At 42.3% G+C, this 14135-nt stretch overlaps 2 protein-coding genes across 4 annotated transcripts; one reads left to right on the forward strand and one right to left on the reverse strand.

The window, feature by feature from the left end:
• Positions 1-432: 432 nt before the first annotated feature.
• C6H3orf18 (chromosome 6 C3orf18 homolog) lies at positions 433-5558 on the reverse strand. 2 transcript variants are annotated; one of them, XM_053470382.1, is made up of 5 exons: positions 5519-5558; positions 4359-4585; positions 3221-3246; positions 2750-2867; positions 433-984 (listed from the first exon to the last, which is right to left on the reverse strand). In XM_053470382.1, the coding sequence occupies exons 1-5, from the start codon at positions 5523-5525 to the stop codon at positions 904-906; spliced, it is 459 nt and encodes a 152-aa protein (XP_053326357.1). In that variant the 5' UTR covers positions 5526-5558; the 3' UTR covers positions 433-903. The 2 variants fall into 2 exon arrangements, with proteins under 2 accessions (XP_053326357.1, XP_053326358.1); XM_053470383.1 differs by lacking the exon at positions 5519-5558 and adding an exon at positions 5320-5447.
• A 126-nt stretch (positions 5559-5684) lies between these two features.
• On the forward strand, positions 5685-13860 carry HEMK1 (HemK methyltransferase family member 1). 2 transcript variants are annotated; one of them, XM_053470380.1, is made up of 11 exons: positions 5685-5767; positions 9059-9262; positions 10030-10121; positions 10254-10347; positions 10984-11106; positions 12153-12217; positions 12612-12661; positions 12803-12908; positions 12993-13088; positions 13203-13316; positions 13536-13860. In XM_053470380.1, the coding sequence occupies exons 2-11, from the start codon at positions 9062-9064 to the stop codon at positions 13564-13566; spliced, it is 972 nt and encodes a 323-aa protein (XP_053326355.1). In that variant the 5' UTR covers positions 5685-5767; positions 9059-9061; the 3' UTR covers positions 13567-13860. The 2 variants fall into 2 exon arrangements, with proteins under 2 accessions (XP_053326355.1, XP_053326356.1); XM_053470381.1 differs by lacking the exon at positions 5685-5767 and adding an exon at positions 6195-6266.
• The last annotated feature ends 275 nt before the right edge of the window (positions 13861-14135 follow it).

Here is a 14135-nt window from a genome sequence, read left to right on the forward strand (position 1 = left end):
GGTCCTGTAGTAAGTAATGTTTGCGGCTGTGTGCGGCAGTGACGTCCCCGGACAGCAGAGTTTATACATTAGTGGCTGTGTAGAGAACTTTGCATCACACTACACACTGAGAATGAAATCGATTATTATACAGAGTACCGACTGCTGCAGCTTAAGCAAAGCACTAGGTCCCAATGTACAATGCTACAGAATATGACGGTGCCATATAAATTAATAATGATAATACTGGCTGAAGCATTGTTTTCTTTCTGCGCGGGAGGAACAGCACGTCTCTGCAGGGCATTGTGTATCTTGGCAATGTGGCAAATTGTGGTTATTGTGTAAGCCAGAGATTACCAACAATTAGGGGTCCAGCTGTTATAAAGCTACAACTGAGACGAGGCGTAATACTATCTGAGAATCATGGGCGGTATCTGTCAAAAACAACTGCACTCCTATTGAAAGTTTTGTGCATGAGCAACTGTGTATTTCAATATACAGGCAAACACAACGTAGTGCTGTACAGTATTACAGAGTACAGTGGCACTTGCTGTAGGTGTCAACGATGAAGAATGTGTGTATTTCACTGTGGCAGCAAAGTATAAGTAACTCCACACTGCAGCCAACAGGAATTTGTCGCACTGTGTGTCACAATACTGGCATGGCACTGTGCATGTCGATGTGTACTCAGAAATGTGTGTGTTAGTGTAAACCATAGTGTTATCCCACTGGGGCTGTGTACAGGAGGTTATATTACTGGTCCCCACTGCAATGGCAAGGTGATGGGAACGTGAGAGAGCCGTCTATGCCCAGGCTCCATCTTCGTTGGACATCTTCCAGAGCAGTGACACAAACCACATGATGGGTCACAGTGACACGGATCCCCCAAGCTTTGCATGTCACTCCGTGTCGTGGTCACGCTACTCAGGCGTTGATAGAGTTGGCAACGTCTGTGAAGACCAGGCGGGTGGGTCTCTGGAGAGGGCACAGACTGGTGAGGAGAACCTAGAGACAAAGGAATACAGCACATTAAAATATGTTCATACAAGAAATGAATGCGTCACAGCAGCTCTCTAAAGTGTCACTTTTGGCTGCTCTTTTATCTTGGGATCCTTAACTGCCCTGCAGGAGAGAATGAATTTGGCTGCCAATCCCAAACCTTTGAGTGCCGGAGTTACTGTTATCACCCTGAACCCTGTGTTCACTAGAAAGTAATTTGAAAGTATTCACGGAATCTATTAAAACCACTTCTGTCTTTAATTGCAGCAGAACTGGGTAATAATTCAGAAACATATATGCATACCTGGGAACTTCCGGGCTCCGGCTACCCGGAACCTTCCCTTGCGGGACGCGGCCAGGACTCCCTGCTGACGTCTGCGGGAGTTCCCACTAATGTCGGGGGAGTTCCTGCCAACGGCAGCGGGAAACACCCCCATTTAAAGGGAAAATGGGCGGGGACCCGGAAAACCGGTGCTTCACCGGCATTCTCCCAGGTATGCATATATGGCACAGTGCCATCTACTGTCCCAACCATTACAGTAACCTAATTGTGGATACTTTAGCATAGGTGGCGCTTACAAATATTTAATTTGTTACAGGCTAAAGCAAAAACAAACAAATAGTATCATAATGATCTCTTACTTCTAAACATAAAACCTTGCCGTAATATTTAAATAACAGTTACCAACAGCTGGAATTGGTTCAGGGTGGTCCCGGGAATGGAAAATAGATCTAATAATATCTCATATCCCACTACATAAATAGAAAGAAAAAGGAGGATACATATACTCCATATAACAATATTATCTATAATTAACCCTTATGGAGTCTTATCAAATCTGCAGTAAAAAGAATGCTGTCCCATACATTTATACCAATGTAAGATATAATCTGGCAACAAATTATACAATCATAATCATGGAAAAACAACAAGTGTTGACTCCTCATATATATCGATCTACATAGACAAACCTACCACCAAGGATTTGAGGGATCTTGAGGTTGTGTGTTGCTATGTTTTAAAGCAATGTGCAAATGCACAATTCCCCCATATGCACTTGACAGACCGCCTAGCTAGCTGCTTTGCAGGAGAGGTACTCGTTACCCAAATACACATTATGCAGGGCCAACTCAGACTTTCTTGAAGGAGAATATCACTGGGGCAGCCCTTGATAATGCATTGCTTAACTAGTGTAGCTGCAGTAGATAACTGCTGAAAATGTTATGGCAGAGGTTTGGTGATTAGATTATAGGGTATGTTTTGAACATGAAATGTCTGAAAGACACTGCAATTGCCCAAATGTAAACTCAAGAAAACCTCCTGAATCCATGTCCAGGTTCACAAACAGACCGCAATGTTTGGATATCCTATGATATGCTTCAGTACGGGAATGGATACACATAATACCTGTCCTGTTCGAGGTCCTTGAGGATTGGAACTGTGCCGCCCGATATATTAGACTGTTGTTCAGGGGTATAATGGATGAGCATCTCCACAATGTGGAAGATGTACACACATTTTTAACGCCACGTTCACTTTGTACAACAACTACACAGTGTAAAAGAAACATGACAATGGTACAACACAAACAGGGACTAAAACTACAGCTAGAACAAGATGATAGGAGTCCAGCGACAGCCACAACAAAGTTGGTCAAAGGTGAATAAAGAAGACCATATGAAATATATGAAGCATGTTGGAGTGAACGTAATTACAGAAGACACATAACGCACCCTGAGCACGGCACAGTATACATCTATCCATACACACCTTTCCTTGGGGCTGTAGGTCCCTATTTGGTTCCAGAAGTTCTTGCTCAAGGTCTTCCTGTTCCTCTGCTGGGTCGAAGTTATACATGGGCATCAACTGATGACGTAGCTTTTCCAGCCTGGAACCAAATAAGCGAAGGTAAATAAAACAGGAGAGGTCACAGACAAAGTCAGCGATGAGGTAGATGCAAGGAATGAAGGGATGCAGAGCAGATTTATACACAAGGCACATTTTTCAGGAGGTACAGCCGTCTCAGCAGTATGTCCAACTATTGCTTTACAAATATCATGCAATGCTTGGCTCTCCCAATTCATCCGTCACATGTTGTCATTACCATCCGAATAACTCCTCCAAAAAAAGATTTAATTTATAGATTTCTGCGACAGATTAAATTGGGAGATAAAATGGACATAAGAGGGCAAAAAGAAATAGAGGGATACAGTCCCAGCGACTAGAATAAGATGAGCTCACCTTTTTTGTTTTCTGATGTAAAGAACCTGGAAAGAAAGAAAAAGAAGAAGAAAGGAGGATTGAGAGAGACAGAGAACAGAGGAAAAGAACTTGCAGAAAGGAAGATGCATCTCTTTAACTGCACTGTTAGAGTATTTCTCAAATTTAAGGGGGAGGAATATTTTCTGTGAGCCTTAAACTGTGTACAGAAACATGGCTGAGCATTAAAAGATTATATTTCATTTTGTTCCAATAAACTGCCATTATCTGCCCACCTAGAGGCAGCCATTGTAGTCAGTCGTGTGATATTTTGGCCGGCCATGAGCTGATTCTTTATAGAAAGGCTACAGCGGTCCGGCTGAATTATTTCCCCTGTAGACTTTATTAGTCTGATCGTCCAGCTGGGTTATTAAGACTGAGCCTTTCAACTGTTTAACACAAATCCGTGTGAGATAATGAGTCAGTGTCTGTCTAGTAAGGTAAAGACATCAGAACTAAATCGCATACACGACAATTTTTTTTTATGTGATATTGGTAATAAAAAACTGTGTTTTATATCAAGCACTATATAAAACAAGCATTTCCAAAAAAAAAAGATTTGTATTGCAGAAGTTTTGATTACATGCAGCAAACGGGAGACAGAATATCCTTTTTGCTTATCTCTGATCGGCTGCCCCGTGTTATTCTACAGACACGCAGATACATAAAAAAAATAATCTGTGGCTTTCATTCCTCATTTCTTTAGGTGGTTAGTTGCAGCATGACAAAGTCCTGTATCTCCATCAGTTTTCCAATCTCTCTGTGGCATAAGATACTGGGTGCCACCGATAGCTATCTGGAACTCACTATGTTGGAAAGGCCTGGTCTAATGTACATGTAACAGTGGGATTTTAATGTTGTACATGCAGTGTTTACATATTTATGTAGGACATGTCATTTTCACGCTAAGATGTCCCTTCCTATTACTAAATTAAAAGCATATATACACTCAAGCCATGACTCACTTTATTCAAGGTGTTTCTTTTAAACTCTACACAGACACAACTCATGTGCTTATCTGATTCATAGATAAGCGTGTACAGTACATGTGTGCTACCCACAGGCTTGTTGTGCTTTACGTGATTGAACTAGGTATCATACTTTCAGCGGGGTTACGCACCATTGCTACAGCCAGTCCGATAACAGTGACAATGCCAAGTGACAGAAGCCAGGTGCCCATGCTGGGGGACCCGGCGGACTCTACCCCTTTGGTTCCGTTGTAGGGGGCTGTGCTGGAATAAGGCTCCACAGTGACGCCAACATACAGCGGGTGGGTCACGGTACGGTTACTCATGTTAACGCCGTGACCAGCAGCCCAGGTACCAAGTCGCACATCCCTGGGATAACCTGCCGGGAAGAACGCAAGAACGTCTGTTAAATATTATACAGATTATTATTTCATATTATTTCTCTTTTTATTCGCTAACAAAGTCTCATAAATGTAAACTTAAACTGTGCAACCACACAAAGTCTCTTCTTCAAAAGGGCCAGTATACTGTCCATGACAGTCCCACTAAACAAGGATGCAAAAGTGCTCGAGTTAAAAAGTACTGGCATGCGGTAGAAGCTGCAGCCCTGTAGTTGCCCAACTTCGACGCCACTGATTGGCTGCTTGAAACAACCAATCAGTGGCAAGAAAGAACCCTAACTTCAATCAATGGAAGCACTTTCCCTGCATGCACACAGGGTTCACACCCCTGCCCCCAGCGATTCCTGGGCCTGTGCTGGAGCTGATAGCGGGTAAGTATACGGTGTGCAGGGAGATGCAGGGCATATAGCAGGGGGTGGGGGTGGGGGAGGGGGCAAATGAATTAAAGGGCATCTGATGGCTGGAGAGTCCCTTTAGTTCACCTAATATGGTACCCTTTTATACTGGAACATGTATTACTTATAGGAGTTCTCAGTTAAAGGGATGGCCTGGTTACCCTAGTGAACAGTGCACATACATACATATACACATATTGCATGCAAATGCATTTTAACTAGGCCCCAAATATATACAAATCTGTACAGACAGGCATGTGTATATTATATAATATAAAAGCATTTTATCTAAAAATAACAACAAACGTGCCTCCTACCTCCCTCTACGACCCCAATATATAGCGCCACATAGTAAAGGGGCTAAGCTTCCAAATACTGGGGAGCTGTCCGTGTGAATATACACCTCCGTAAGGCAATAAGGATGTCAATTAACCGAGCGGCATTACCGCCGGAAGCTGTACTGTAACGTTCCCGCCTCTGGATGCAGGCTATATCAAGAACTGTGGCACCGGGCACCTGCCATCAACCGGGACAGCTCCTGTGACAGGCTGCTGGACCCCGCCCGCTGATTCAGCTTATTGCTTTGATTGGACAGCCGCTGGTAAACCTCGTTTATGATTAGTTCATGAGACTGCCATTCATAAAAGAGAACTAGGCGAGAACGTGTAATGGACAGCCGGGTCACGTGCCGGAGGATGTTGGCATGGCAACCATAGGGTTGGTACATTTCTTGTTAAGATTCCGGAACCGGATGTGTAATGCAGGGTAAGGGAACGGCATGTACCGTCACCTACTTGTTGTATGCGTCATTGTTTGTGTCTGACCGCATATTTCCATGTGTTGTCTATCAAATTTACTGAGGGATGTCCTCTTACCGTGTCTTTAATCTGTAATGGGGCATTTTTATCCCTTAAATTAGTAAACTTTGTATTAAAAAGAGTTTTCACAATTGCTATTTTAAGTTATTTAGACTGTAAACTCCTCAGGACAGGGACCTCATTTCCTAATGTATTCCTACCTATTGTATCCCAATTAACAGGTCCGTGGATAGTTACTTATTACATGCCTGCACTTATTATACCTCCCCTTGATTATACTGTAAACTGTGCAGTGCCATAAATGTTCAATAATAGAAATGTACATACGTGATGGGGATATTTCCGTCACATAGGTTGGCAAAGCCGATCATTGACAGTGTCCATTAGGTGCTGTCTGATCCTCACTGACAACATGTTATGGACACTGGCGTCCTCTGTATTGAAAGGTAAATATCTTATTTACATGTTTTAAATATATATTTATGTGTTTTTATTGAATCCCTTAACCCATTCACGACCAATGATGTACCAGGTACGTCATAAAAAGATGTCACTAGAGGACAATGCTCATACCTGGGAACTCTTCGGTTTTGCCCAGAGACTCTGGGAGATGAGCTGCTTATCTGGGTTGACACCCGAATCCTCCTGGTTGCGGGAGTGGGGTCCTGGCACGCCCCACTCCCCGCCCATTTCCCCTTTAAATGGGAGTGTTTACCTGAGACATCTGTGGGCGGACTGCCGGAGCGCACAAGTTCCCAGGTATGACAGGCAAAAGGCGTGTGTCCCACGACATCAGGGGGGCCACTCACCTGCATCCCAAAAGGGAAGCTCCAGGTAGCCGGCGCCAGATAGTTCCCAGGTTTGTCGAGGATGTACCTGGTGTGTCATTGTTAAAAAAAAAAAAAAAAAAAAGTCCCACAATTGCGGTGATCACGTTACTGCTGTAGGTGACCCCAGATCTTCTGTGCGTGTGATCAGTGCTACAGACAATCACCTGCCCAGATACAGTTAAATGACAACTTTTGTCTCTGTTTTCTGCCTCTCTCCTTTTCACTGCGCTTGTAAGCTGAGGAAAGACAAGGTGTGGGTGTTAGTCAGGAACTAGATAGGGTTAGATAGAGGTTATTTTTTTAGATAAAAAAAACACTAAAATTAAATAGGAGTATAGGGTCTTATTTAACCCCTTCAATCCCCTATAGACGTACCGGGACGTCCAAAAAACGCCCACTAAGAAACCCCTATGGAGGTACCGGTACGTCTAGCCCTTCATGCAGCGTCAGGGACACATCCCTGCCGCTGCACGGGAGACCAGGCTGTCGTTTGACAGCCTGGACTCCCCCCTGGCAGCAGAAGCCAGCATCGCTGGCTTTCTGCTGCCTGATCTCCTGTAACAGCTTCCGGCGCGAAGACGGAAAACTGTTACAGATAGAAATGCCGGATCGATACCTGGAAGTTCACGGGAGGATCGGGTATCCCTGCAGGGTCTGTCTAGACCCTGGTGGGCTACTCGATCACTCCAATGAGGGAGTTTGAGGTACCAAAAACCCCTGGGATTGAAGGGGTTAAATCAGGCCAAGTAAATGAAAATGTGGATAAATTAGGCCAAGTAAATGAAAATGTGGATAAATAAACAAAAGCCCTGGTCCTTAAAACATTGTAAACCTTGCATTAAAGCATAAACCATGCAAGAGTATGGTTTAAGTATAAAGAATATTTCTGCTGCAGAGTGATAAAAGTGAATCCATCAGCAATATCCCAACTGCTAATATGGTGATTCTGCCACTCGTATCACATTACACCAGAGTTACTTTTTATATATATGACTGCATTTCAGGTGTCCAAGGTGGGGTGAGGCCAGGGGAGGTCTGCCTGCGTAGGTCTCCTGAAGAGCCACCTTGTGGCGCCCAGCTTCATAGAGTGTTAGTGGCCGTGTGGGAACTGTGATAGAGGTCTGTGTTGCACCAGAACAGACCTCCATTGATTTTACAGCTCCTCTGCTGGTCAAGGGACATCAGCAAAAGCGGCACGGTAGGGCAGTTGGGGGCGACAGTGCTGTAAATTGGGACTATCCCAAAAATAAGAGGACAGTTTGGAGCTATATGAAGACATTAAGTCTCTGAAGGAAATATTCTCCTGGGTCCATAAGATACACCCGTGCTTATGGGTCACTTGCTGATGTCCTTGGACGGGCTCATTAGACAGCAAGAAACGTATTTTTACAAATATATTTCCTGCAGATTTGTTTTAGGCTTACCTAACAGACCGGTTTTCAGCTTAGACAGTTGCTGTATTATTTTTAAAACATTCCCAACAATTCAATGTAAAGCACTATGCTGTATATATATAACAGCTGTTGTTACATTACATTGTTATCAGAAACAATCTGATTATTCTCTGTGTCGTCTCCTTGGTATATATGAATGTTATATGATACAGGAACGCGTGTCTTTGCTTCCATGTTGCTGTAGGCGCTCTGCATTGTGTACACAGGAAGCAGCTTTGTGAATGGGTTGTGTGCCTGTGTGTATAATATCTCCGCTCTTCCCTTTGCCAGGTATGAAGTAGCGTGGCTGTGTTGTCAAAATGTGCAATGACGTTGTTATTTGAATAGTATTTTGGTTTACTCTGCTAAATGTTACACTCGGTTATCCCAAAGTATTTGGTACCTTTAAAGTTGTGTACACTATAAATGTAACTGTACATTGTGTAGAGGTTCTTGGCAAGAAGCGGGTTGCAGCGAACAAAGACAGGAACAGGTAGGAACTGGGATCCAACGAAATAGTGTCACAGTGTATGAATGCCTTTAAATAAGACGCTTAGTACTTCCCACCGATATTGAGTCGGGTCCCACCAGGTTGATGAACCAGGTGTTTGTAGGTATAACAGAGAAAAGACATCCCATTCACTTCCCACTTCCAGAGACATATGGGGGTGCTGTGTTAAATAAACACCACCAATGATTGTACCAATTGTAGGCAGGGCTGGCCCAAGACATAGTGCTGCAAAGGTCCAAGGATGAAATGCTGCACCCCACAACTATACCTGAGAACTCTCCGGGTTTGACCCGGAGATTGCAGTGTGAAGCACACAAGATTTATAATTTAACAGGGACATCTCGCTATTATATGTATTAATGTACTTGTGTTGAGTGTCCCTTAACTATTTTTTTTGCCCTGTGTATTGTACCTTTTCCCCGCCATTGCTGGTTGGGTTACCTATTCCTACATCTCTGTTACAGGCCATGCACGTCTCTTGCACGATGCTGTGCCGGCTCCTTCCAAAAAGTAACCATCGCTGGTTACAGCGAAGATGGCTCGCGGCACATGGTTTGACTCCACACATGTTGGTTTTGCACTGGCAGAAAATATTTGAAACTCACAAAGTCCCAGAGGCAAGGGAATCAAGTGAAATCATCATATCGCATGCCCTGGGAGGCAAAACCGTACGTGAGACAACATTATGTATTAATGGAAGACATTGTAAATTGCATTGTAAATTGGGCGTTTATCCACAGAAAGTTAAATATGATTGAGTTATATTTTTTTTTTCTTAACCTGACTAAAAATGAGATGATTCATTAAATAACAAGTTGGTCATAGTTGTCAAGTGAGAATGCAAAATGTTTCGCTGTTTCAACACCGTCTGCATCAGAACTTGGGAGCAACCTCCCCAGGGCAGTTCCTAGAAGAGTGTGGTGCCCAGGGGGGGCGATTTAACTTTGGCTTGTCTCTAACAACCTATACAACTTCAACAGCCTCCTGGTAACCCGTCGTCACTCAAGGCCACTATGAAGAACTATGAACTCTCATTACTTTATTACTTTGCTTTCATTGTTTGGGAAAGCCCAGACACTGAAGCAAAGTGGTCATCGTACCCGTGCACTTCAATGATTTGCTACTTTGGCCGTGCGGGCAAATCGACGGAGGGTGTTGGTTAATCTTTGATACTGATAGTAGATACTTCTAGATACTCATAGTATGTGCTTGAGTTCTATTTGAATGGTACAAAGTCTTAGCTACTGAGTTGGGTACCTTAATACTTACCATGTGGTGATTAGACCCCAACATTTTGTCCATCACATTCAGCCTAAATGTTTCTAAAATCACATGGAGGCTCATACAGCACTTTTCCAGTGAAGCATGGTATGATGCTGAGCTAAGCGCAGTTTGTTGTTTCTTTTTCACATTGCATTTGTTCTCTCACCTCCAGCTTCATGGTATTCCTCCTTCAGAAGCCCAGAGGCCTGTCTCTGCTAGTCAGCTGGAGCACATAGAAAGCATGGGCCAGCAGCGCCTGAACAGGTAACCTCTGAACTGTAGAACTGTGACACTATAGGAGACCTGCTGTGTATCACAGTTTTGATAAACAATTCTAGACCATCGCAACACAATCTTTCACCCAGGGCAAAACGTGAACCACTTTTTGTTTCTCAGGGTCCCAGTCCAGTACGTTATTGGAGAGTGGGATTTTTTGGACATGACTTTGCAGATGCGACCTCCGGTATTTATCCCGCGGCCTGAGACAGAAGTAAGTAGAAATACTTCCAGGCAGCCAGGGGGGGACAAAAGTCTCATTTTCCAACTCCAGAATGCTCCAAATTGCATGCAGAATCGGGTTAAGAATGAATACATTATATACACAAACTCCTTTTTAGTTTTCATTTAATCTACGCTCGCTTTTAATTCCATTAAGAAAAGGTTTAATTTGTGTAATCTTAGAGAGGTATGTTATGCCATAGTTGCACTTAAATGATGTAAAAAACATCATTTGTGTACACAGTTGCGGTGTTTCGGTTGACTTGGTCTGTGATTTCAGCTGTGCTGGGATTACACAGGAGAGCCTACGTGTCAGATAACATGCCACCTGCCCTTGCATGACACAGATCAGCTCTTGTCACGCTGGAAGAAGGTGCTATACATCTTGCTCCTCACACATATAAACATGTCTTGGGTCACAAATAAGGCCGTTTTCTTTAACCCCTTAATGACAATGTCAAAATGCATTGTTTTCAACGGGTTTAGGGAGCACCCGTTGTCCTTAAGGGGTTAATGTACAAACGTTTCTGTTTACATACATGTAGATTTAAACACAAAGTTCTTCCACACCAGGTACACCTTTATTTACAGTTGGGTTATTATTGTTAAATATATGCCCTGGTTTCAGGAGTTGGTGGGCTTAGTGCTTGCTGAAAGCCAAGGGCTGAAGAACTCCATGAAACCTCGTATTCTTGAAGTTGGATGCGGTTCGGGTGCAGTGTCTTTGGCTCTACTTCGCCATTTACCACAGGTGACAAATTCTGTTGTGTGTACAAATTCTGCGTGGCTTTTTTGGTAAGGGTCACGTAAGCTGAAGAATAACCTCAAACCATCAGATTATGCCATTTTGGGGTATTTGACATCAGACAATTTGAGTGATGTAGAAAAGAGCTCCCTGTGCTAATAGCATCAGAGCCTTATTGACGCTCCAACTTTTAATGGTTGTCTCACTTGGGGTTAATGTGAAGCGATCACTGTCCAACGCAAGACTACAACATGTGACCAAAATTACTCACAATCCGGAAACGGGATGCTGGGGTTTGTCAGTGAACCCCTTTAAAAGCCAATTTAAGTCAGGGGCTTGCCATTCATTTTTATTGATTTCCAAACAAGTGGCATACCTACATGGAGAGGATGCGTCCTTGGATTTGGGGAGGAAACCTTTGATATCCGGGCTTGTGTATAATTGAGTCTTGGCATACCTTTTGGGGCATTTTTTTTAGGTGGAATAATAAATTAATGAAAGTAGTGGTCACACCTCTGTACAAGAAGATTAAAATAAAAACATATTGGTAGGGCATTAACTCTGCGTAGGAGTCATGTTGTATGTCTTCGTGTAATGAGCAGAACCTTTGTATAATATACTACCTTACAATGTAAGATCATATGCAGGAGAAGGTTGCAGATCTGGGCTATGTCTGGGTTGGAAAAGATACTCTGTCTGGGAATTTGGCAGGACGCCCTCTAAATGTCTGCTTTAGAGATAGCAGACATTCAGTATGATTGAGAGTTAGTAGGGACACCCATGGAATGTTTGGCGTGAACGTATTCTGAGTTTTTGAGATGAGTGGAGACTTTTATAAGTTAGATGACGGACTTTTGTGGATAGAAAGACAATTGTGAACTCCGTATGTCTTCATTTTGTAGTGAGGAAATCTACTATATGTTTATATTTAGGAATATTTACCAAACCTATATTGTGTATTTACTCTTTTATAATTGATTCATAGCTGGTTGGCCTTTTAATGTTTTTGTTTTTTTTAATTTTATTTCATTTGTCTCCTATATATATTGTAGTCTCATGTTCTAGCCATTGATAAAACAGAAGCAGCTGTGAATCTCACCCGGGACAATGCAGAAAGGTAACCCATAGGAGGATAACATTTGGTGCAGCTACAGCATTTCTGCTCTTTAAAATAAATATTTTTAAAATGATTGTAGAGAAAAACAGGTTGAAATATATGGGCCAAAAAGACTGCATTACAGCATATGTTATGAAAAATGATTGTAGGTCTTGCATGCTGATCGCACTAAGCTGCTGAAGGAAATTAGAGAGCAAAACATAACTACATGCAGGGGTAGCAGGGAGAAATATCAGGATTGGATACAGTAAGTAATATTTGGAGTTAAAGGTATAGGTCTGTGTGAAGTTATTTTATATATATATATATATATATATATATATAATATAGTGAAGCGTTGTAAGATTCATGGAAGCAGGTCTCTCCCATACAAACACTCCAATCCTTTTCACAGACTCGGGCTTCAAGACAAAATCCATATTCTGCGTCACGATGTTATGTTAGGTAAGAAATCCGAAAACAACCTCGTATACCCTGACCTGCTTCCACTTAGCATGCTTTTTCCCTGCCTCCTCTTGAATAATAAATGTTCACACTCACTGCTCAACAAGCAGGATCCTCACCGCCTCTTCTTCTTTTCTACAGATCCCCCAGAGCGTCTGCTTTCATGGGGTCCTGTGGATGCAATAGTTAGTAACCCTCCTTACATATTCACTGCTGATATGTCCCAGCTAGAGCCTGAGATCTTCCGGTAATCGCTTTGCTGATCACAGCATAGGTCATGCCGTGCAAATCTCTGCACAGTTGCCCTGATGTGTGAATCCTTTCATCCCAGGTACGAGGATCACAATGCGTTAGATGGCGGTCCGGACGGGATGAATGTAATTCAGGGTATCTTGCACCTTGCACCACAGCTTTTGAATCAGGGGGGGTAAGTGATATAATAAGTAGCACTTGAATTATTACAGTAAGAGTGGAACTGAAGCTTTTACATTTGTCTTATGGAGGTTGGGTTTAATCGTGTCTCTTTTCTTCTTCCACATAGGGACGTGTTCCTAGAGGGTGATCCTCGACACCCTGACATGATTCACCAGTGGTTGCAAAAAAATACTGGAATCCACCTGAGATTGATTAGTATGGTGCAAGACTTCTGCAAAAAGTAAGTATCTACTTAACCACAAGGAACCTCCTTGGTTTTACAGTCATCATCACTGCATGTCTCAAACCTTAATCATCTTACCTAAGTGTCAGGAAGGATGTGTAGACTGATATAATACAGTACTTTTATTTAGTGACTGATTCTGCAAATCACTACTATGCTCAACTACCTGCTACTACATCACAACCCTCTGTATATATATATATATGTGTCTTTTAGGCCAAGGTTTGTCCATTTGAGGAAAGACTGAAGTTATGTTTCCTGCTATAGCTGAGCCGGTCCTGAGGATGCCATGTCCACATCCCCTATCAGCGGAGACCGGGATTTACAGGCAAAAACTGAACCGGGTTAACAAATATATGCAAGATACATAGCAACATGTTTTCATTGCGCTCTCTTTGTTTTACACAGTAACTAATAAAGTGGCCTTTATAACTTGTGTTCTTGGAACGGCATTTTGGTTTAGGATCTCTGTATATTTTTTTGCAATTCTGCGCTTTTTTATCACATTTGTGTCACGTAATAAAACCTGTTTTACGGATCAGAGGGGACTGAAAGGGGAATTACTTGTTCTCTACTGCTTTTCTTTTAGGTATAACCTGCCATGCTGATTATATATATATATATATATATATATATATATATATATATATATATATATATATATATATATATATATATATATATATATATATATATATAATCAAAGTACCGTAATAATGGGCAAAACACTGAAGAGAGTCATGCAAATGTATGACAGCTACATTTGGGATTAAGCATACAATTATCCTTTGTGTTGTGTTAATATTTAACACACTA

Source organism: Spea bombifrons, chromosome 6 (assembly GCF_027358695.1).
Source record: "Spea bombifrons isolate aSpeBom1 chromosome 6, aSpeBom1.2.pri, whole genome shotgun sequence".
NCBI lineage: Eukaryota > Metazoa > Chordata > Amphibia > Anura > Pelobatidae > Spea > Spea bombifrons.

What these genes read in the sequence shown, in the direction of transcription:
- HEMK1 (XM_053470380.1), top strand. Translation starts at nt 9,062, where the DNA reads ATGCACGTCTCTTGCACGATGCTGTGCCGGCTCCTTCCAAAAAGTAAC. An exon ending in CTAGAGCCTGAGATCTTCCG is followed by an intron (nt 12,909 to 12,992) that starts GTAATCGCTTTG and finishes CTTTCATCCCAG; the next exon opens with GTACGAGGATCACAATGCGT. An exon ending in GTGCAAGACTTCTGCAAAAA is followed by an intron (nt 13,317 to 13,535) that starts GTAAGTATCTAC and finishes TGTGTCTTTTAG; the next exon opens with GCCAAGGTTTGTCCATTTGA.
- C6H3orf18 (XM_053470382.1), bottom strand. An exon ending in TCGGACTGGCTGTAGCAATG is followed by an intron (nt 3,247 to 4,358) that starts GTGCGTAACCCC and finishes CTTTCTTTCCAG; the next exon opens with GTTCTTTACATCAGAAAACA. An exon ending in TACATCAGAAAACAAAAAAG is followed by an intron (nt 2,868 to 3,220) that starts GTGAGCTCATCT and finishes ATTTGGTTCCAG; the next exon opens with GCTGGAAAAGCTACGTCATC.